The sequence below is a fragment of the Carassius gibelio genome, chromosome A7 (genome assembly GCF_023724105.1).
Source record: "Carassius gibelio isolate Cgi1373 ecotype wild population from Czech Republic chromosome A7, carGib1.2-hapl.c, whole genome shotgun sequence".
Taxonomy (NCBI): domain Eukaryota; kingdom Metazoa; phylum Chordata; class Actinopteri; order Cypriniformes; family Cyprinidae; genus Carassius; species Carassius gibelio.
The window spans coordinates 12,626,189-12,650,119 of NC_068377.1; the positions used below are offsets into that span (position 1 = coordinate 12,626,189).

General features: G+C 36.5%; 3 protein-coding genes across 3 annotated transcripts in view; 1 reads left to right on the forward strand and 2 right to left on the reverse strand.

Annotated features, from left to right (window-relative positions):
• Window positions 1-999: 999 nt before the first annotated feature.
• Window positions 1,000-1,876, reverse strand: LOC128017760 (cocaine- and amphetamine-regulated transcript protein). The gene is made up of 3 exons (XM_052603266.1): window positions 1,607-1,876; window positions 1,422-1,505; window positions 1,000-1,288 (listed from the first exon to the last, which is right to left on the reverse strand). Exons 1-3 carry the CDS (start codon window positions 1,766-1,768, stop codon window positions 1,181-1,183), a joined length of 354 nt encoding a protein of 117 aa, XP_052459226.1. The 5' UTR covers window positions 1,769-1,876; the 3' UTR covers window positions 1,000-1,180.
• Window positions 1,877-12,558: 10,682 nt separating this feature from the next.
• Window positions 12,559-14,336, reverse strand: LOC128017763 (cocaine- and amphetamine-regulated transcript protein-like). The gene is made up of 3 exons (XM_052603269.1): window positions 13,353-14,336; window positions 13,026-13,100; window positions 12,559-12,877 (listed from the first exon to the last, which is right to left on the reverse strand). Exons 1-3 carry the CDS (start codon window positions 13,470-13,472, stop codon window positions 12,770-12,772), a joined length of 303 nt encoding a protein of 100 aa, XP_052459229.1. The 5' UTR covers window positions 13,473-14,336; the 3' UTR covers window positions 12,559-12,769.
• LOC128017762 (ras GTPase-activating-like protein IQGAP1) overlaps window positions 14,327-23,931 on the forward strand; it is a 39,611-nt gene continuing 30,006 nt past the window's right edge. Inside the window, exons 1-2 of the mRNA XM_052603268.1 lie at window positions 14,327-14,697; window positions 17,425-17,527. Coding sequence (XP_052459228.1) covers window positions 14,652-14,697; window positions 17,425-17,527 — 149 coding nt within the window. The 5' untranslated portion in view covers window positions 14,327-14,651. The remainder of the gene's footprint in view (window positions 14,698-17,424; window positions 17,528-23,931) is intronic.

The following is a 23,931-nucleotide window of genomic DNA, read 5'->3' on the forward strand; positions in this document are numbered from 1 at the left end:
AACACGTATTTCCCATCCTTCTCCACTCTTCTTCTGCTGGCAATCTAAAAAGTTAACAATTATAAATGAATCTAACAAGGAGTGAAAGCACCCATTTGAGTGCCGCTTTGATTGACATTTGAGAGAATCTGGGTGTGTTTTTCTGCTTGGCTGCAAGCTGGACTCATCCTCTCAGGCAGAGCTAATCATGGGACAGCCTGTACTAACTGCACTTCTCCTCATTCTCTCCTATGAGTCACAGGCTTTTTCTAATACAGGGATGTCACATATTTTGAACCCTTGTTATATCTAAACTGCTGACATCATGCATGTGGATGGAAATCAGATCTGTGAGACAAAGAAGAGACTTACAAGGAACTGAAAACTTTTATAACCCTGAAGCTCCTTCATTATATTGTTGTAATTATGGAGATTCAGGGAATGTTTTATTAAACACATCACCTTTATTTCTTTGAATTCTCTTAAATTCGTCTCACATCTCATTCCATTCACTACATTGAAAAAAATATTTGGAAAGCTGAAGTAATTTCAGAAAGAATAGATTAAATTCTACATCGTTTTTTTTTTTTCTTGATATCTTGTAATATCTTAGTGAACAGTGTAAATGTCTAGCAAGCATATATAATTATATATTGTTTTACATGCAGCAACAGCAGTATTTTTAACACAATTTACCTTGTCATCAGTGTTTAAATTATGCTTCTCTTTTAACATTTTACAATATGTTTAGTAATTCTATTTCATTTCGAATGTTATGTTACAGACCAGTTTATATTTTTAACTGTAGGTTGACACTTTGATATTTTACTTGAATATAAATATAAATTAATATAAATATAAATGCATATAAATGCAGTCAATTTGAAGGCAGCAATTAAACTTGAGCTCTTCTTTATTTTGGTAAGTAGCTTTTTTTTTTTTTTTACAGTGCAGAATATTTTGTTTATATGCCACAACAAAACATTTATTATACTAATTAGAGGAAACACACAGACTGCCTTAGAAAACAAAAGTCCACACAATTTATTCCAATTTAATTACACATCAAGAGCAGCAAATAATCAAACAATCTTTCAAATTCCCCTGTTCTTCTCACAGCGCTTCATAATCATAAAAATAGAAATCACATAATGTATAAATATCTGTAATATCATGTGTATATTTCCAATTCACAATCCATTCACAAACATTTCAGCAAAAAGTAATTGCAAAACGCTCCACGTGGACAGTCGCACATTTTGCCGATTCTTGACCCTTTCCTGATGGCGCACTGCTCCCCGACGTCGCACTGATGTGAAAGCAAAGTGTCAGTGTTAGATAACTCACTGTCAGCGTTTTGTTAATAGTAAATGTGTGATTTTAATCTAGGCATTACAATATTTTACACTATTTTACTCAAAAATCTGTTTTGCGCTACTCACTGTAGGAACGCGCCCAAACTTCTTTTCCCAAAGTGAAATGCGTTTACTCTGCAGTTTCTCCAGAACGTCATGTAAAGCCCCGAGCTGTGAAAATGTTCAATCAATGCAGGTAAGTATCACTAAAATCTTTTTAAACAAGGGAACGTCATTTGTTTTCTATGCGCCGAGAATTGCGCAATACTTACGAGCTGCTTCTCGTTGGTCAGATTCGGGTCCTTTGGGTAAAACTCTCTCAGGGCTCTCGTTTCTAAGTCGGATTCGTTGTCAAAGTCCATCTCGGCACCCTGAATGCAGGACACCAGCACCGCGCATGCCATCGCCGTGGTCCAGAGTTTGGAGCTCTCCATGGTCACAGCAAGCGTCCTCTGCACTGAGATTCAAGTGAACACTCGCTTCCCGCGGTCCAATCACCTTATATCTGCTGCACTGACAAACCACTCACTCCCGTCCTCTTTTGCTCCACCTTACACATTGATTTTTGTCCATGCGTAATAAGGACGCCGACGATGACTCATTGCGTAAAGCTGTTGTGTCCAAAGTTGTTGTGTCCAAAACAAGACAGAAAGACGTCTGAAGGGACGAAAACATGTCAAATGCTTGAAATTATTATATAATTATGCTTTTTGATAGTTTTGGCAGACGTTTTGTAGTCACGTTGGTTACATAAAAAAAAAATACCTGTATGGAATACCAGATTCCACGTGAGGAGATGTGGCTATTGTTACACTGTTTATATCTGTTTATATATACTTTGGCCTTTTCTACTACATTTAAATGGCTAAACTATAAAACACACACAACATGAAACCACTATAGGCTGATTTTCTGGTCTTAGTGGGTTTATTAAGCTGGTCTCCCAGTTTGGCCGGCTAAAAAGTACTGGAAGAAAAGGTATATGACTGGATCTGGTTTAAGCTAGATAATTTTCACAAAACAGCAAAGTGTGACATTCGAAACATATGTGACCATTTGCAGTTCATGAAAAATACTATCTAGATAACATATTTCACACTTTTGGTAAAAATAAACCTTGTCTAAATCTATGCTAATGTGATTTTACTGTGTTCGATTGTTATCCAACAGCTTTAGTGAAGTATTATAGGAATAAGTTCAACGAATATATACAATTATTAGAATCCAACATTGAAAAAGCACCTTGTCATATAATTCCCCATGTGACAACTTACCCTGCTCTGACATGAATGGAGGCATTTTGAATAGATTTTAAAAAGAATTCCAGTGACAAATTATTTGTATTCATATAACAGAAACAGTGGACTGAGGACATATAAGTCTAGCATGAGCACGATGCTTATTTTCTGTGATGGAAGAATGTTCACATTGTGATAAAGATGGTGAAGCTTAAGTGTCCCTCTATACCAGCTGGTGCACTTGCATTCATCTCAAGTTTGTCAGCTTTTTGTGTAGCAGGCACAGCCTTTATTGAACATCCAAATGAACATCATGATACTTGCCAAAAAGAAAACCTGCAAAACACCAGAAAAAAAACAAAACAAAAAAACAATGTCCTATGCACAAGAATGGAGCTAGTTAATTCATTTTCAATGGCCAACAAATACATGTAGATGGCTGCTGTAGAAGATGCTTTTCCATTTTTGTTGATTAAACGTATTTTATGCACAGAACGTGTTATTTTTGTTGTTTCCTGCTGATAAATTCAAAGCCAAGCCTCACTTTGATCTGGTCTTAGTAGCTTCATGAAGATCCTTTGTGGGTTGGAGGCAGGAATCAAACCAGGTCCGTCTGACTGCTCTGTGGGCTGCATGAGTCATATCAGTCCAATTACCACTTGTGTTATTGCCTGTCCGAAACTTTTCCCTCAGCACGGTTACCTGTTTATTAATACGACCACTGTCAAGGTAGTTTTGCTCACCACTCACGTCAAATGAGCTCTATTTCTTATCTTCTTCCTAGAAAAAATATTCAATTTTGTGCAGACAGTTCATATGCATAATGACACATGTTGGTGATTTAACACCAGCAAAATATTTCGCTTTTCACAGTCATTCTTCGCATGAGATTTCTCCACGCTGCTAAAATAAGGTCCTGAGGGTGTCATTCCTGTCAAAACTGTGTAGACCATTTTTTGAAAAGATGATTACTGGATAGGACAGGATTGCCATAGGGTGTCAAACCCAGACCAACAAGTGTGAGAATGGCTGAAAGGAACATAACCTAAAATACACACTGCCACTTGCAGTAAACTGCACATAGGCATTGCTACTGTTGTGCATGCAGACTTTAGTCTCAATTTGACTTGACAGTTTGTAAATGGTAGTTTGCTGTAATCTTTCAATGTGGCGAAGGCTTGCCACCCTCTAATAAGATTTGGCTCTGATTTAAGTTGAGGAAATAACATATCACTCACCAAACAGCCACAGCAAAGGAAGTCTGACATCTTTTAATAATAAACTCTCCCCTTTAAGCTCCCATTAAGATTATTGGCCTCTAGAAAAAAGCTTTGTGAGCCATTGAAGGAGGCTGTTTGTATATGCAGTGAAGAGGAACATGGGCTTCGTCCTTTGATGGCAAAACTCAAAGACGATGCAGGAGTGTTGTGTGGGAGAGATCGGAATTCATTATCTTCCTGACTTATCTAAGTATTCTTCTGAACGCTAAGATCCTGGCACATTTGTTTTGCTACAGGGATGTTTGTTTTCTCCTTTGGCTGGCATGTCAATGACCTCCCACCCTTTTCCTACTTTATGAATCCTTCTGAGAGAGTCAAATTACTTGAGCCGGAAAGACCCTGCGTTGGAATTGATTTTGTGTGAGTGTGTGATTTCCCTCTTCCCTCAGGTGATCGAGTTAAGTGCATTACAACCTTATTGTCTCTATAGTGTTGAAAAAGTATAAGTGAATTTAGACCTGACATACTTGTGTCACATAAGCTTGGTGGATTCAAGTCACATTTACCTACCATGAGTTTGTTCATAAGACTCTCCAGCCAGTCATCAGAAGTTATTATGATGATATGAATGCTTAAAAATAGATTGGAAGAAGAACAAAAAGGAATAATATGTAAGAACATAAGTTTGTGCTTTCATAGTGGTGATTTTTCAGTGGCAGTTTCTTCAGTTTGCATCATTACGCCAGTAGGTGGCGACAAGTGTTTATAAGTAAGTCATTGAATCACTCATTCAACCAATTTATAAAAACGTTAATTTAATCAGGAATTAAATAATTGATTGGGCCTGTTTCAGCTGAGTTTATCCCATCGTTCATTATATTCAGGAACTCATGCAGAAAGGTTTCGATTTCTAGTGTAAGTTGGTCATTTTTTTAATAAAATTTTTTATTGGTGCAGTAATTAGTAGATGTTTTTGTGCAATGTCTGCAACTTTTTTTGTTGTTGTTGTTAATTAGATGCAGCACATTTAATAAACTGTGTTATATGTTTCACAGGGACTACTAAACAGATATTTAAAAGTTTATTTTAAAGTAATGAAAATCAAATTATCTAAATAACATTCTGTAAAAACTTTACTTGCAATTTTACAACACTATGATGTAAGTGGGTCCCATTGGATAGTCAAAAATGATGTGTACACTTACGATCTGTGCACACCAATTGAATGTATGGGAAATACATCATGTAAGTAATCAACTGCTCGAGTGCAAGGACTGCAATTATAAGCATTGGGATAGGCCCTTTATGACCCTTTAAGGTCTTTATGAGTGAATAATTGAATCATTCCCTCAGCAAGACATTTAAAAACACTGATTCATTCAATGATGAAACACCACTGTGTAACCACTACTCCTTTAATATTGCTTAATAAAACTGGGATTATAAATGATCATTAAAAAGAATACAGTTTCAGAGCTTCAGCATAGCAATAGGGGGCTCGACAACCCAGAGAGAGGAAAGATCTGCATCTGAATTGTCAATTACTCTGAAGGCTGTAACACTTTTCCACAGTGCCAGAGGTCCCTTGTTAGTGCTAGACCCTCATTTGTCAACACACAATACAGACTCCCCATTATGTCAGAGGGAGGGAATCAACACTCGGATCCAAAACACAGGCCAACAGTTGCGCTTCAGACAGCCTTCAGATCCTAAAACCCCAAAAGGGAGCCAATAAATGTGACTCAAGTCAGTTAATCAAGCTGTGAAGTGGCCAGTGGCTAATGTTAGATGTCAGCATGATGAGAGACACAGAATCAGGTCACTTCATCGCGCAGTAAAGATTATCTCATGTGTCAGCGAGGGCCACGCTCCAGTCCACTGATTGCATCAGTCGTTAGGCTAACAGCAGAAGCGTTGCCTGTTAGCGTGTTTCCTTAACAGAGGCATCCATCACTGTCCCGGGCATCCTACAAGACGATTTGCTCAAGATCTGTCAAAGAAGAGTTGTATTCAGGATTAGAATCACTATAGCTATTATTATACAAGCTGTAGTTACAGCAGCAAAAGACTATTTGTACTGGAACTGACCTTTATCACCTCTATCAGAAACACTCTCTAGAGAGCAAATCAGATGGTCAAGCATAAAGAAAAAGAGCAGTTTGAGTGTTTCAGGGTCTAGATGAGGCACAGAATGATAAATAAGAGCCAAACAAGAGGAGCACATGTGCAGGAGCTTGTTTGACTGCATTTCTGTATTTGGCCTGTCATACCTAAGGAGAAGATTAAAGGGGGAAAAAAGTACACAGCGAAGTAAAGGGTACGAATTGTTTCTTTAAATAACACAGTGCAACATTCTGTTCCTGCAGGGGATCTTAAGCTCTTATGTAATCATTTGTCTTTTAATATTTTTTCTTCATGTTTTCTGTTTAAGTGTATGAATAATTTAATCCTTCCATTTACATCTTTGCTTCAGATGCATCTGAACAGCAGTGTAGCCCCTTTATATAACGAACAAGCTTTGTTGACTTTAAAGGGACTGACATTTGTCTTGTTGTGAGGTTGTCATATGCATGTTGCATTGCTTCTATTTGTTCTACCTAATTTTCTTCATTTAAGTTCAAATACAGAAAGCGAAAGCTATTCTACATACACTCTTTTCTGCTTGGGGCAAAAAGCATCGGTGATATATTCCCAAAATTGTTAGAAAGGCTGTCCGCACATACCAGGGTCCACAGTCTTAGTTGTTGTGCGTCACTGTGAGGTAATTAGGGGTCTCTGAAAAATCTGCCTCTACTCTTCCCTGCCTACAACGCTTTATTTGTTCTGATGAGGAGTTTCTTATCTCTGTAATTGCACTGTATAGCTATCGTGTGTGTGGCATTAAGCTTTATAATATTGCTTAACAGCTCCAATCCATTCCACCCACTCTCTTCAAATCCATTTTTAGACAAAAGCTTTACATCTTTAAGAGAACGCCAGCATAACAGAATGAAGCAGGGTGAGGAGGACAGAAAATGGCAAGAAATTAAAAGGAAGAACTTTGGGTTGCTTTTATGGCAAATATTAATAGAGGAATTCTCCTCTCCAGGAAAACTGGGACCTTTAAAAACTAAAATTTGCTTGAAAATTTAACTATATAATCACTAGCGCAGAGAATTTTATAATAATAATTACTATAATCATCTATATAAAGACCTTTTAAAACACAAATTTACTTAAAATATGTATGCATGTGTTACTTTCATTTTATGTTCAATTGCACCATATATATATATATAAATGTTATTATATGTGTGTGCACACACATTTATAAATAAATGTATGTATACATTTTTATTTAGTGTGTTTGTTTTGCATATTTTTATAATAATATTTCTGTTATTATTATCATTTACATTTATGTAGAAACAAACTTAAAAATCAAACTGAAAGAATAATTTGCTCATGTAGAATTTTATAATGATAATTATATGTTTACACACACACACAAACACACACACTTATAAATACATTGACATATATGTATAGCATTTAAACATTATATGAAAGTAACATACATATATACAATTATATAATATTAACATTTCTACTGTAAATATTAATGTGTTTTTGTTTATATATAATAAATAAGTTTCCCTCCCATCAAATGCATTAAATTAAAGCTGCGTAGGGAACTTTTGACGCTCTAGCGGTTAATAAACAGAACTGCTTGCGTCTTGCGGAAGAACATCGTAGCCGGAACTACTTCTCTCTGTTTATGTCTATGAAGAATCACAAAGGTACTGGGTTACTCCGCTGAAGCAATCTAAAATAGTCTGAATATAAACACTTATTATAGGTGCACCCTAGTGATTCAGGACAAGCTAAAAACACGGTTTGGCAAATGGATTCATGGTGTACTCGATTATTATATACATTTTTCTAAATTTTGAACACAAACAAAGTTACGGACCGCAGCTCTGATTGGTTGTTTTTTACCGGGATGGATTTCTGCAAATGGCAATAGGACCACTGGGAGGAGCCAGAGGAGCTTGATTTTTACACAGATTATCTGTCTCATATTCTACTGTCAGGACATAATGACAGGTTTAATAAATATGTAAAAAATATTTTTTTTACAAAAGTTCCCTACAGCACCTTTAATAAACAACAACAGGTTCTTTGACCTGCCAACTCCTGTCTTGTATAGTCTGTGGTGTACTTATACCTTAAACACTTCGAGTTAAACAATATAGCGTAACGTTTTAAATGTTCAGTCTATATGATATTCTCTTCTGAAAGCAATGTTCCTGTCGTCTTCACAGCAGCCAGGAAGAAATCATAACAGGTTTGGGTGGCTTTTTGTCACAGGGAAGATGATCAGCAGGATACAAAGGGGACAAAGTGATGAGTGTCGTCGAGCAGCCTCAAGGAGTCTCAAGGAAGCTGTTGATTAACCCACCACACAAGTGTCACATCAAGCAGCATCCTCTCACTAAATTGAGTTTCCATCAACCAATGAGCATTTATTTGAAAAACAAGGACGTTTTAATTTTGCCAGCCTCCACTAGCTCCACCGAAGCATAATTACACAGCATAAATAATTAAAGAAATGAGCAGCTGATTATTGCAGACTTAATGACTCAGTCTCTCTGAGGACGGATAAAGCCATCGGCTTCAGCTCTGACGAGGACAGCGCTGTTATGTTATCTTTTCAGCTGGAATGTATCTCGCTTCTGATGTTTGCAGTTTCATAATGATAGGTTTTATGGAATTCTGAGCCGGATATCAGATCTCGGCTGTGTTTGCGTTTCACCCATTTAATAACATTCAGGGGATTGAGAAAAGTCTGAAATGTGGATTGCTCAAGCCGAACCTTATTAAGAGTCAGACAAAAATCTCATTATTTTCTTAATGTATAAAGGAGAGTCTATAATGTCTTTGTTTTTTTTATTATTATTGTTGAGCATTTGAAACATTAGGCTTATTTATCTGACCTGGTAAAATGGATTTTACATGAAATAAAAAAACTAAGGGTAGACTCGATTTTGACAATAAGTAAACAAACAATGCCCTCTAGTGCTCAATGAAAATAATGAAAATATTTGCCTCGCTGATTTTTCTTCAAATGTGTTATGTTCACACATTACAGACAACAACAACAAAAAAGTTTTTCTTCAAATAAGACATGAATCAGTTTTCTTCGATTGCAATATATAGAAGGCAAATATATTTCTAGATTTTATTTTTACATTTTTAATTAACATGCACACACACACACACATATATCTGAATGTCACGTCACTTTCACTTTTTTTTTTAAGTTTGCCAGTGAACATCTTACTGGCCCTTAGCAGAAAAACAGCCTGAAAGTATAATGTTTACACCTCTGTGCTTGACTGTAGGGATGGTGCTCTTGGGGTAGTAGTCAGCCTTTCTCTTCATTCAAATACAGCGAGTCGAGTTGATGCCAAAGAGCTCAATTTTGGTCTCATCTGACCACAGCACTTTCTCCCAAGCCTTCTCTGAATCATTGAGGGTTAAATGGTTGGGCCATGCACCCTAAAATCTTGGACAAGAACCTCCTTCCCTCAGCCAGAACACTGAAGATGGGTCATGGATGGGTCTTCCAGTATGACAGTGACCCGAAACATACAACCAAGTCAACAGGAGTGGCTCAAGAAGCAGCACATTAAGGTCATGAAGGGGCCTCCAGATCTTCAGATCTCAATCCTGTAGAAAATCTGTTGAGAGAGCTGAAACTTTGAGTTGCCAAACGACAGCCAAGAAACCTTAAAGATTTAGAGAGGCTCTGTTAAGAGGAGTGGACCGAAAACCCTCCAGAGATGTTTGCAAACCTGGTGACAAACTACAAGAAACATCTTACCTCTGTGCTGGTAAAAAGGAAAAATGATAACAACAAAAAATGGATTATTGGACAATAGGAAATCGATCATAGAAAATTGTACTGTTATGGCTTCAAATAGAAGGGTAAAATATCTCTTGTCTGTCAGAGATTCTGCTCAAAACAGAGACAGATCCTCATTAAATAGAGGTGATCACAGTCTAGCCACCGAAAAAAAAAAAAATACTGAAACTGACAAGAACGGCTTCAAAAAGAAGAAAGGGTCAGTGAGGTTGATATAGACAGCACACATTCGCCTACTGCCACTTATTTCATTATACAAGAATGAAATACTTTGAAAAACTTTCCCACTTCATTCCCCATGTCAGAAAAGCATCAGAAAAAGATCAAATGCAGATGTTACGGAGGGTGACCACTGACCAGTCATCCAGCATCTATCACAGCAGGACTCAAATGAGCTGAACACTCGCGGAAACCAATTACTGCTATGATCTTCACTTTCAGCAGTTATCTGTACCAGAATATTTTCAATTATCTGTAACAGAATGTTCATTACTATCTTGTTGAAATTAGATTTGAAGTACATTTATTATGCATGTATGCATGTATTATATTTTAACTACAATTATTATTACCAATACTGGCAACAGTTTTTTTTTTTTTTTGCTCTGTGACACTTTTTTATTGTGTGCACACATATTTGGACAACATTGTATTTGAAGCAATCACACAAGAAAAGGATGTTACACTTAAATGGAATAGGGATTAATAATATTACAGACATGTTTTCCAACACTGAAGCATCTGTCATAATAAAGTGATGACATTTTTATTTTAATAACATATTGCAGACATGCCTCTCTAAAGCCATTAACTGTATTGTTCTGAGCATTTAATCAGATTGCCAGAAATGTTATGAGCCACAGACATGCTTAAAACAAGTAATAACCCTGGTCATTATAGGTTAATCAACGTAACTAGCATGTAAGAGTACATCAAACCAAGTCTCACTGTTTATGTTAAATGTCTTATACTGTGCAATCAAACTGTAAAAGTACTGTAAATTAATCAAATGCATTTTCAAAGTAAGATTTTTGGCCACAACAGCCGTCATTGTTCAGTGAATAAAACAAACATTTATAGATAAATCAAATGCATATATTAAACTGGGGTACAAAACAACACAAGTGTGCAGAGAATGTATTTCACCATACTTTGAAACACTGGAACAATGAACAATTCAGGGGTTTGACTCATGACCAACAGGTTAAACATATTTATTTAGGGATCATTAAAGGGCCAGAGTCTGTGTGTATAACACAGGCCACCTAAATAATGCACCACTGTGTCTCAAGGGGACAATAAACTGACCAATTTCACGAGATGGACCATTATATTGACTGTGCACTTTCTCCAGGGAACCATTTACGCACCAGTCTGGTTACAGAGCCTCATCCAAGTCATGCATAAATGACATCCAGCATTGATGAATAGCTTAAATTCAGCACAAAGTGTCTAAGAAAGGTTCAAATAAAGGTAGGGCTTTTACACTTTCAATTTCACATTGAGTCATAATAACTATATTTGGTTTATTCATTAAATATTTTAAGCATTGCTGTTTGTTTGCTCGATTGTACTCAAGCACAACATTTAACATATTGTATTCTGATCTTAATTGTGACTGGTGTCAGAAGAGAAAACAGATTTTGTATATTTCAGCCGAATGACGTAAGAAATAGGATAGTCTCAGATGGTATACCATCGTTTATCTGCAATGTTATACCTGCCTAAAAATATTCTCTTTATGGTACCTCAGAGAGAGCTTTGTTGTTTCTCTAGATCAATTGGGACAGGGCCTAAATCGCACAGAGTAACTACATTGGACCCCTGGGTTTTACCATGATTGACTTTAATCAAGAGAGAGTAAACACAAACATTAAGGCCTGGATGCCCTCGTGAACTGAAAGTCTGTGAACTCTGCACGGTACTAACATCATTTGATTGTCTTGGCAGAAAGCATTCACGAATTCCATCACTATTACTCCTAAAGGCAATGAAACTACAGGGTCTTTAAAATAATAATTTTCCAGTTCATTGACTTTAAAAATCTGATGTGCATCTGTAGCCAATGATTCACATTTAGCAATGCTGCACTTTATACTTCTCATTTTCTGTTGTCTAAATTATTGCATTGGGTTGCTTGTTCCAATCTAGCTCACAGTGAGAATCCGAATTACACTGTCCATAATGCATTTGGCCTGCCAATTTGTATAGCCACGCCCCTGAAGAGAAACGGTCCCAGGACCCAGGAGCACCAAACCAGTCATAAGGGTATTTTTTTTTTCATTGAGATTTATACATCATAAATAAATACGCTTTTCATTGATGTATGATTTGTTAGGATAGGATAATATTTGGCAGAGAAACAACTATTTGAATATTTGGAAACTGAGTTTGCAAAAAAAAAAAAAAAAAAATGTCAGGAATAACAAATAAAAGAAAAACAATCATTTTGACCAATACAATGTATTGTTGGCTATTGCTGCATATATAGTCTATGAATATTGATAGAGTGGTGTATCTGGAATTGTAATTAATTGGTGTAAAAAGTGTCAGTGTGCTGGAACTCACATAAGCACTAAAAACTAAAAGAATATCTCGTTTACGCATCTCTCTAATTTATATGTGGATAAGAGTAACTATGGAGGAAAAGTACCATTTATTTTCATCCTCAGTTTGTAATCCAGCTGCTTGTGACAGATGTTCAATTTGAATATCTGCTGAAACTTATATGATATTTTCCACCAGAAACTACTAAGCTATTTCAGAATTGGTAAATATAGTCTTTAAGTAAATACAGTCTTAAAGTATTTTGTTAAAGGTGTATTAAACATGCATAATTCATGGAGACAATAACGTGCTGAATATTAACCATGTTTATTGATTACACAATACAACCATTACAAATATAAATGAATTAACAGATTAACCCCATGCTTTGCTATTGCTTGTCATGCTGCGTTTTTGATGAATGCTTGTCATAGACATTACACAAGTGATTCTGAAAAATACATTTCCATGCGCTGCCTCTTTTAGGTGGATTTTAGGTGGATTTTCTGCTTTTTTAATGACTCAGATGCATTTTAGGAGAAATGAGTTACAGTTAGATCCTCTGACACATTCACACAATTTCCCGATGCGTGGACCCAGTCTCAAGGCGCAGCGGGATCCCACAGCACACTAAAGAGAGAGAGAGAGAGAGAGAGAGAGAGAGAGAGAGAGAATGAATGATCAGATGTGAAGATAATCAGGTTTGTTTTGAAGGAAACTTTTGATAAATTTTAATATGAAGAACATGTCGATAACAAGGAGATGGAGCAAAATGTACCTGTGGAATGCCACGTTTTTCTGAAGATGGTAAATGAGGCTGATATCTTCCCAAAAGTGCTGTCATAGCCTCAGCCTATGCAAAAACACAAGTAGCCATAAGCAACCAAACATGCAACTTTTTTTTTTTTTTAATTGAGATATGAATGAAAATACATTAAAAAGTTCAAATGTAGCCAAAATATAAACTTCACTTCACAAACCAATTATTCAATCTTGGTTCACAGATAATAACTGATAACACATGTTTCATTCTATAAAAATACGCTACGAAGAAAAATGAACAAATAAACCAATAGCTATGAAAAGGCATTTTACCTATACTCACCAGTTCATTCTCCATTTGCTGCTGGGACAGTTGTGTGTCATCTGTGAGTTCCTGGGACATTTGTCCGGTGCACAGGACAGTAAAGAGCACGACTATGGTCAGTATCTCTGAGCTCGTCATGGTCCTGAGTCCAGTCAGCTGCCCGGGCCGGGTCACAGTCACAGCGCGCTGAGCTTTGGAGGGTCGGGGAACTTAGTAAACACTTCACCGGCTGTTTTATAAACTGATATGCCCCGCCTTGACTACGGTTAATGGATTATATCAGGGCAGCTATTGGTCAGAGGATATTTATTTAGCTGACACTGAGATTGGAGCACAAAAAAAAAGCAGTTTATTGTATGTTCAATAGGCAATTCTCCTGCCTGTTCTCATATAATGTACATTTGATGGCATGCTGCTGCTGTAGATGTAGTAAAGAATAGAATAGAATAAAATAGAATAGTTTTTTTTAAATTAACACCCTTCATCCTGCTGTGTAACTTCTGAAACAAAACAGCTTTTATAGGCTTCTTTTATTATTATTATTATTTCTGCCATTTGTATGAAGTTTCTTATTTGAGAAGACTCATGGAATATAGAGAGAGAGAAAGAGAGAGAGAGAGAGAGAGAGAGAGAGAGAACAATTTATAACTATTAAACCCCACCACAGTGAACTAGTGAACAGATCAAAATTATCATAAAAGTATGAATGTATGAATAAAGTTTGAAACAATAGGAAATTCAATTGTTATTTTCGTTGTAAGTTGCATCTGCTTAGATCAGTTCTGTAGCTCCTCGATTAGTAGTGTCAATAAAACATGACAGAACTATGATTAATTTTGTGATTCAAAAAGTTTAAATTAAATAAAATTAAATGTAAATGTAATGTAAATTAAATTGAAATATAATATCCTGCAGATGTTTATTTTATTAAGTTCAATGCTTTCTAACAGAACAAATATATTATAAAAGAACAATTGGTAGGCTAGTTATCCCAGGCCCATTGGAAGATTGCTGAGGCCCTCTGTTGGAGAATCACCGAGTGCTGCGGTTAGAGCTGCTGTTAGAGGGCGCTGCAGTCACAGTTTAAAGTTTAGTAAAACTGATGTTCTTGAATTGGGTGTTTCCTGAATCGCATGCTTCAGGATTTAGGAAGGAACAACGCCTGTGACATCAGTGGGTTTTCAAGAAAAAAAAGTCGCTGAAACTGTGCAGCAAAGTAAGAGAGGGCCAGAGGTGCCTTCTCGAGGTCTAAATAGAAATCCTAAGGGACTCAGAACACACAAGGGGAAATAGGACTTGTAAACTTTTTGAGAAAACATGTCAACTTCGGACGACACAGACGGTCTCCGACCTAAATATGGGTGTAAGTATTAATGCGTTTTCTTCAAGCGTTCTCCTGAAACGTGATGCTCTGTGTGTTAGAAGAAAGCTATTCGTTTTCAATGAATGCAAATGCTTTAATTCAAAGAGAGTGTCATTCTGTTGATGTTGTTGTTTTTATCTAGTTAACGTTACCCATTCTTTTAATGTTCAAGTTTGCATCGGCATGGTTTACAACTTCCGCATTGTGATTCTGAACGTTATGTGCGCGGCACAACCGAGCGGGATCAGCTGGACAGCTTTTTGAACATTAAAGCGACATTCTGACTATTTCTCTCTGCTGAACCACAGTAGCTACTAATCAATATTACATAAATTAAGCATCAAACCACTATGCAACACACTGTCTGCATATCTGTAATCTAGTCAAGACCACTGGAGAAACATTTTTTTGTCAAGTAGTCAGGGTTTAGATCTAGCCCACAATGAAACCTATCTCTCACCTAACGTTATAAGTGTCGCGTGTCTTTATTGTAAGCAGAAAACCAATCACCAAACGCCCCAGTGAAGGTCAAACGCCCGTCCCTGTGAGTGTGACTCCAAAAAGGCTTCTTTGTATCGCGCGCTACTATGTATTTTTCCCCCCTGGTCTGAGTGAAACCTCCACTACAAAACTGACTTTTGCTACTGTTTAGGCGGTTAACTGTTTCTGGTACTAATACTGTTTTAATGATCTGTTTTGCTAAGCGACAAAAATAAAGTATGGCACTTTAGTGCTGAGAATTGTGATTCTTCCCAGTAAACTGAATCTTCTAAATCGATTCACTCAGATTCGATCGCTGACTCGTTCAGTGGCGCTTTCAGCAAGTTGCATCGTTCAGGTGGTGGGTGGAGTCGACTCTTCTGTTTGAGCGAGTCATCGAATCACTCACTCATCCGATTCGTTAAAAACTCATGTTTGACTGAAACAAGGTTGCTGAAACAACTGCACACGTTTTATCAAACTATGCAATCAAAATGACAGTCTAAGTAAATAGACAGCATAATGAGTAAGTCACAGATTAACAGCTAGCTTTGTATTGTTACAATGTTAATAGTATGCCTGTAGTAGTATATGTACATGAATATGTACTTTTACTCCATTAACTGCACCTGGACATATCCCCATTTATTAACCAGTAAGAATTCGCTTTATGATGTCATTGTGCTCACATTAAGCCTAGTGCATTATGGATGTTGAAGTTTTCCAGCCATTCTGGAAATGTCATATCCCATTTTCTGTTTTCTCTAGTCATGTCACCAGTAGTGAATTACCCCATTAAGTAATGTCTTTAGGTGGCTCTAAATCTGTATGGTTATTATCAGTAACTTTTACACATTCAGAATTATTCTTTGCTTCCTTGCAAGATTGACTTGCATGAGAAACTAAGCAAACATTGTTGTTGTTAATGTAGGTGTTCTGGATAATTCTGTCTGTTTACAAACTGTGTCACTCTCTGATTCAGGCTGAGAGTTGGAAATGAATGATAATGATTTTTTCATTTAATTTAATTTCTTATTTTTTAATGATAATTAAAATATAAGAATATATTTCTATTATTATTTCTCTGTATCCCGTGGAAAAATGGCATCAGTGGTCTTGTTTTTGGACATAAATCAGTCCCTGAGGAAGGGTAGTACTGGAAGTGTCGTAGTATCTAAGGACTATCCTCGTCTTGGTTCAGTTCACATCTGAACATGCCAACATTTCATTTGAATTGGGGTTTCTTTGTGTTTTGTTGCAGGGCAAATGATTGTTTTTAGGTTCCATAATGTTTAACAACATGCCAACTTAAACATCTTTTGAAACAACTCAAAGAAAGAAAACAAAAGCTCCAAAAACGGTTTAGAAAATTCTATGTAATGGACTTTTCTACAGACTGTGGTATTGAAAAGGCTTTAGGTCATCATTTTCATTCACATTTCTAATCTGCCTAAGGTCTTTCACAGACACGTTTTTCCAAGGTTTCCTGCTTTTTTCTTCTTTCTGAAATATGTGCAGCCATTTACAGTAATAATTCGATTTATCTTCTTTTTCCACATGACAATAAACTCTATTAAATGATTTCAGTATGTGAAATAATCACAGAGGTCAGACATGCAAGACATGTTATACATGACAAAATTTGCATAAACTGCTAAAACTGTTTGTTTAGAGTGGAGCAGTTGTTACATTTTAATTTAATGATTTAAGAGCCACTATATCAATTGAATATGTACAGTAAGAGACAAATATATCTATATACTACTGTTCAAAATACATGCTCAACAAGACTGCCTATTTGATAAAAAAATACAGCAAAAACAGTAATGCTGTAAAAGATTATTTCAATTTAATGTGTTAAAAAGTGAATTTTCAGCAGTTATAACTTAAATCTTCAGTGCCATTTGATCCTTCAGAAATCGTATGTAATGTGCAGATTTGCTACTCGAGAAACATTTCTTTTTATCAATGTTGAAAACAGTTGTGAAACGAAATGATTTTTTAGAATCTTTTTTTTTTTTTTTCAGGATTCTTAATAAAAGGAAAGTATTTGGAAAATAAATATATTTTGTCACGTTATAAATGTCGTTACTGTCACTTTTGATCAATTTAATGGGTTTTGCTGAATGGGAATCTTGCTGACCTCATATCATTGAATGGTAGTGTGTCAAACACATCTCCGGATCTCCAGCTCTCTGAAGTGTGTGTTTCAATCTCACGTCTTGTATATCTCCCCTCTTATTTTAGCTGTTCTGGATGGCATGGAGCGGCTCACTGCTGAGGAGATGGATGAGCGACGCCAACAGAACATGGCTTATGAATACCTGTGCCATTTGGAAGAGGCTAAACGGTAAGAGACCAATTCTTCATTTCAGCCTCTCAGCAGTTAAGTTATTTCATGACAGTCACGCTTAAAATAGCAGTTTAGCTTTCATGTGGTGGTTGTTTAATGTCTCTGTGACTGATACTTGTCACGTCATTGTGGGTGTCTTCACTGCATGTCCCAGCAAGACCCACTACTGTAAATAGTTCAGCCCAAAAATTCTGTTGTCGTTGACTCACCTTTTCCAAACCTAAATGACTTTCTGCCTTCTATGGATCATAGAAGAAGATATTTGAAAGAATATTTCAGCTGTTGTTGTCCACACAGTGAAAGACAATGGGGTTTCAACATTTCATTGGAAAACAACAAGAAAACCTGAGTTATCCCTTTAATTAGTAAAACATGAAAAATGAAATATTAGAGAATGGTCAAGAAAATATTGTACTATTCAAAAGTTTGGGGTCTGAAAGATTTCTTGTTATTCAAAGTCTCTAATGCTCACCAGGACTGGATTTAATTGATACAGTATATACAGAATACAGTAAAAACGAAATATTATTACTATTTAAAATTATTTCTATTTTAATATATTTTAAGGTTTAATTTATTTCTGTGATGGCAAAACTGAATTTTCTGCAGCCATCACTCCATTCTTCAGTGTCACGTGATCCTTCAGAAATCATTCTAATTTGCTGATTTGGTGCTCAAGAAACATTTCTTATTATTATCAATGTTGCAAACAGTTGTGCTGCTGTTTCATAATTGTTTTTTGAAAACCATAATACATTTTATGATTTATTGATGAATAGAGAGTTCATAAGAACATCATTTATTTGAAATAGACTCATGTAACATTATACATGTCTTTACCATCACAAATAAAACTAAATTTCTTAAAAGGATAAAATAAAATGATGAAAACAGAGCATACTGATCCCAAACCTTTGAATGGTAGGCTTGGTTTATTTTATGTCACTATTTTATAAGTGAATGTCACTTCACTTTTATTTTTTACATTCTTACATGAAAATGTGACTAGTGCAAATGTCTACATCAAAATGCTAATGTATTGTTGTCTTGATGTTTTAGTTTTACCGGGAAAATAAATAAATATATATATATATATATATATTTGTGATTGCATTTTCTAAAGATATGGCCAAACGTGCAGTCTACCAATAACATTGGAGCAACAGCAGTAGAAATGCCCACAAGCATCTTCACAGCAGGAGTCTAGCGACGCACGGCGAAAGAGTAGCTGGCAGTGTGAACGGGGCTTAACGGAGCGTTCACACCTTACAAAAGCATTAAGCGCGAGCGATATACATGTTAAGTCAATGCAAAGACGCGAATAGACATCCTGCGATGCAAATTGAGCGTTTTTTGCAATAATTTTGCAAGTCAAATCTGAACTTTGGTGAAAATTTGTGCTGCGTTAACTAGGGCTGCAACTAACGATTATTTTGATAATCGATTAATCTGTCGATTATTTTTACGATTAATCGATTAATCGGTTTATGTACTTATATTTTAGTTTTTTCCATTTTTTCCCCAAGGAAATTATTAATAAAGGGTCTTTATCATTCAGCATAGATTTTTAAGAGATTTTAACCATTTTGCATTGTCATATCCTCATCAAAAATATACCTGGAGTTGTTTTATTATGTTAGTAATCCTTTGTCGAACTCTTCTGCAATCAAAACACTGACCCATACTCTAACAAAATTCACAAGGAGATTTCAAATATTGTTTTCACCATGGCAGTCCTTAGAGCTCCTAAAGTAGTTTAACATCCCAAACAAAGCTTAAGGAATCTTTGAGAACATATTTTCACGAAGTATAAGGATAAAACAGAATAAAATTGCAGTGCATTGTATTTTATTATTTACTGGGAAAAAGCTTTATAGCTTATGCTGTGAAATTGTAAACAATCCTTCGAAAAAAAAGTGCCAATGGCATGAAACCTGAATGGAACTCACAATTTAAAGTAAAATCCATCAGAAGGTTGTCCAGAAAAAAAAAATTGGGACACACACAAAAAACCTGCTGTGTGAAAAAGAGCAGTGAATACTTAGAAAAGAAGTGCATTTTAAATATACTCAAACATTTACCTCTCTCATTCAGTCATAATTAGGCTGCAAGTCTGAATTATGAACGGGTAAACGACAAACTGATCACATAACATGTTTGTAAAGCTTTAAATGTTAACTGTTAAAAAGCAATGTTATCAGCTTTTACGACTAAACATTTGCAAACAACCTTGTACTGGAGAATCTGCACAAATAAAATTCTTAGGGGCCGTTCACATATCGCACCTAAAAACGCGTGGAAAACGCTAGTCGCGCCGCTTTCTCCTTCTTTCCAAAGCGCTCGGGCAGAAGCGCCCCTGAGGCGTCTGCCTTTGCTAAGCAACCATGACGTGCTCTCTCCATGAAGACCCGGAAATTTCAGCAAAGGATAAATGGATGCGGTGTGGACGCGCCTGGAAAAACGGGCGCATCGCACCGCGTGCGTGTCGCGACTGCGTCGCTTCCATTATGAGAGTGCATACTGCGCGCCTACATAGGAAATAACGAACTTGAGCACGCAAAAGACACGATATGTGAACGGCCCCTTAAACAGTTCAGTAGTGCAGAGTTTACAGGTTACTCTTCATTTTGAAGGCTCAAAGTAAAGTACTCCCACTTCCCGCTGAATGCTGCAGAGACGCTGTTCGGGAAGCACGTGACATAAAACGAGGCCAGCTATTGGCTATTCGCTACTTCACCTGCTGTACTGGCTGAGTAAAACCTCCGGTGGCTCATTACTGCCACACTTTGGTCACCGCAGATTTGAAATATGCATGAAATGAGCCGCTTATGGCAAATAAAATTTATTTAGCGACGAATCGATTACTAAATTAGTTGACAACTATTTTAATAATCGATTTTAATCGATTAAATCGATTCGTTGTTTCAGCTCTAGCGTTAACCAATCAGGATTTTGCTCTAGTAATGACGTGATTATGACGTAGCAAGCGGGGGCAAAATCTGAAAAAACAATGGAGGAATTATATTTTATGTTTAACCACAAAAAAGACCTCAGAGAGAGCGGCAAATGTCAGAAGGACTAGACGAGTCGAGACTGCTCTCGTCGGTAACCTAAGCACTGAGCTCCTGCTGATCACGTGGAGCTGATTGTCTACGAAATTAGCGAAATAATATTTTAAATAGGCACTGCTTTTATAAATAAACCGAATATTTGAGTTATTTTTTTGAAACAACTAAATTCACGCCTGAAATATTGTAAAACTACATTTTATGACACAATAACAGTAATATTTTGATAGTTATAAGAATAGGTGGTGGTTGAAATCACAATGCTGCATGAACTCAACTGGCAGAAGCCCCTCCCATGACACAAATTTGCATCTGTTGTGAAGCGAGTTTCACGTGCGAATGACGCGAGTAAACTCAATGTTCAAGCATCTAACTACGCGTGAATATCGTGAATTATTCGTGCAAGTCACGTCTGGTGTGAATGCCCCTTAAGTCTTCACCTATCCTTGTTTGCACCACTTATGACAGGAATATATGTGGAAAATAGAAGAAAACTGATCAAAGCAGAGAGCAGAGGGAACTTTGACCCTGACGGCAGCGAGGACCACGTTCTTTTAAAACTGGACCAGTGATGAGCGGGAAGAACTGAAACTGGAAAAGTGGCATCTGAAACAAACATGTCCATGTTCTCTGCGCTAATGACACGTCGAATCTCATAAAAGAGAACTTTGAAACTGACTTGTTGAAATATGAATGTACTTCATGTATTTTTTTTACAGTAAATGGCTGTAAAGTAATTTTACAGTATTAGTACCATAGATTTACTGTAGATCACTTGCGACTGCTGCCAGTATTATACCGTTACTTTACAGAGGATTTTTTTTTTTTTGAAGTTCTAACTCTGCTGTATTTGAACATTTTCTGATCTTTTGGACATTATGTGGAGTAGGCTATGGCCTGTCAGTGCACTCATTAGATGCACGCACAGACACAGCAGTGGTGCAAGAGGAAGTGAGTCAGTCCCTGTTGATTTCAGTATCTCTCGCTCTGTAGCTGTGGCAACATGAGGTTGTCATAGTGACTGGTTCCGGTGTCTGCTTGTTTGAGGGATTGAGTGTGTGACATAGTGGGAGAGAAAGAGACTCCACTGTGGGCAGATAAGATCAAAAGATCAGAGTCAGAGTCTGGGCCATTTATACCACTGACTGTTTAGACCCAGTTCAGATGTCCTCATTTGTCCTGCTGTAACATCAGAGATTTTTCATCAGAGGTATTTCTTTCCTCAGGCCTTGTTGAGCTAACAGTATTTGTCCTCAGGCTTGATTCAGAAATGCTGGAATGCTTGGAGTTTGCAGTGATCATGCCGTGCAGCAGTCTGTGGTATGATGGGAATTTCACAGGTTTATATACAGTGTCTGAAAGCAAATGGTTGTGAATTTGTGTTAGTTGTTAAAATACCACAGTGCAGATAATTCCAAATGGGCTTTTATCGTTTTATCGTCTGCTATAAAACCTGAAGGCCTGCTCTGTATGGTGATGTGAACAAGTGAATTATGTGTGTGTCTCTGAGGAATGCAATGCAAATTCTGCAACTATAGTATTATTATTTTTTTTTAATCCTCCCTCTTTCCATCCGTGAGTGTCAACTGTGCCATTTCTTAATTACACTCTTAAGAAAAATGGTTCTGAACTAGATTAGGGTTCTTCTTGTAACAATAGCAGAACCTTACAAGGTTCAAGATAACCATGCTTTTAAAGTGCTGTAAAGCTAAATAATGGTTAAAAATGAGTTTTCATATTTAAATGTATTTTGTTTTTTAACCTCTTAATTTGCCTGGTCTGGTAATTGCGTATAGCCTCTGTTAGGGTTACATCAATAAAACTGTCAGCAAGTCGTGCCAGTGAGGATCTTTTATTTTGCATTGACATAAGAAGATTTTGCACCAAAAATGTGACAAAGATCCAGTGAAATATCTAAATATTTTTCTAATATCCACAGATGATGAGGTTGTGGTATGTGGCAGCATCTGTCTGTGTATAAATACACATTTTAGTTGCAGTGTGTCTCTTCCATTTGATTAAGTAAAAGCAGATTAATTGAAGGCCAAAAGTACCCATTGTGAATGGAGAGTAAGCCCTTCACAATATTAAAATGAAAAGGTAATATAAAAAAATGGGATGGCATTAGGGGTGGACGATCTTCCCAAAATATCTCATCATGATCTAATGCAAAATCATGATCCATGATCTGAATTGGGATCTTCCCAATTTTAATATGTATTATTGAGAAGATCCAGAATGGAACAAGCCTGTGATTTACCTATTTGCACAGATAAAAAAAAAACAAAAAAAAAAAAACAGTATTGAGCAAAGGCTGTTAATACTTATGTACATGTTTTTTTAATTATTATAAATTTGCAAAGACTTAAAACAAAACTTCTTTCACATTGTCATTATGGGGTATAGTAGAATTGTAGAATTTTGTGGAAAATAATGAATTTAACCCATTTGTGATAAGGCTGAATTTTTGAATGAAAAGGACATTGTTCTTCAGGACAATATGGTTCTATTTAATGGACCTTTTAAATAAACTTTTTTTTTTTTTTAAAGCATGTGATGTCATCTCGAATAGTATGAGTGCAGCGGAAGGGGAACTGCTGTAAAAGTGGGTGTAAATAAGATCAAGAAGATGCATGAAGGTTAGGGCACAAGGTCACAGCTGTGCAGGTAGAGCTAGTCATGGATTACCCTCAGGAGGCTGTCACTCTTGGTTACCTAGCAGTTCAGATGCCTTTTGTTTTGATTGTTCATTTCACGGTTCTGTCTAGTGGAATGCTCTTGGGGAATATTGTCTAACATGTTTCCAGTATTCCATCTATTTAAAGTCATGCCAAATCCAATATCTCCTCCATGTTCTTCCAAGGGAAACCCACTGAGAAGATCTGACTGAATATGTATTGTAAATAACCTTGACTGACCGAAAACAAAGTTGGCTTTGTAGATTAGGGCTGCACGAAATCGAAGTATGGCTTAGTGTGATTTAATATAATGACTAAATTGCTGCTATTTCTGAGTGAACTGCTATTCCAGTGTCTCAGAGTTGCTCGGGTCACTGCACTAGTGACAGTTGGATGGAAGCAATGGTTTATATAGTTATAAAAATGTAAAATATTAGTGTTAGATATCAGTAGGGTTGTATTACAGTCACGTTTGTTTTGTGTGGTTTTTGAAGTGTCAGCTTTGGGGTCCCATATTCTTACATTGTATGGATGGAGATGCATTATTTTTCTAAAAATCTTTTTTTGCGTTTGTGTGTTTCTTAATTTAAATAAAGTTATTATACACTGGGGAAGCCATGAGAGTCAATTGAGAAAATGTTTAATTTTGGCTGGA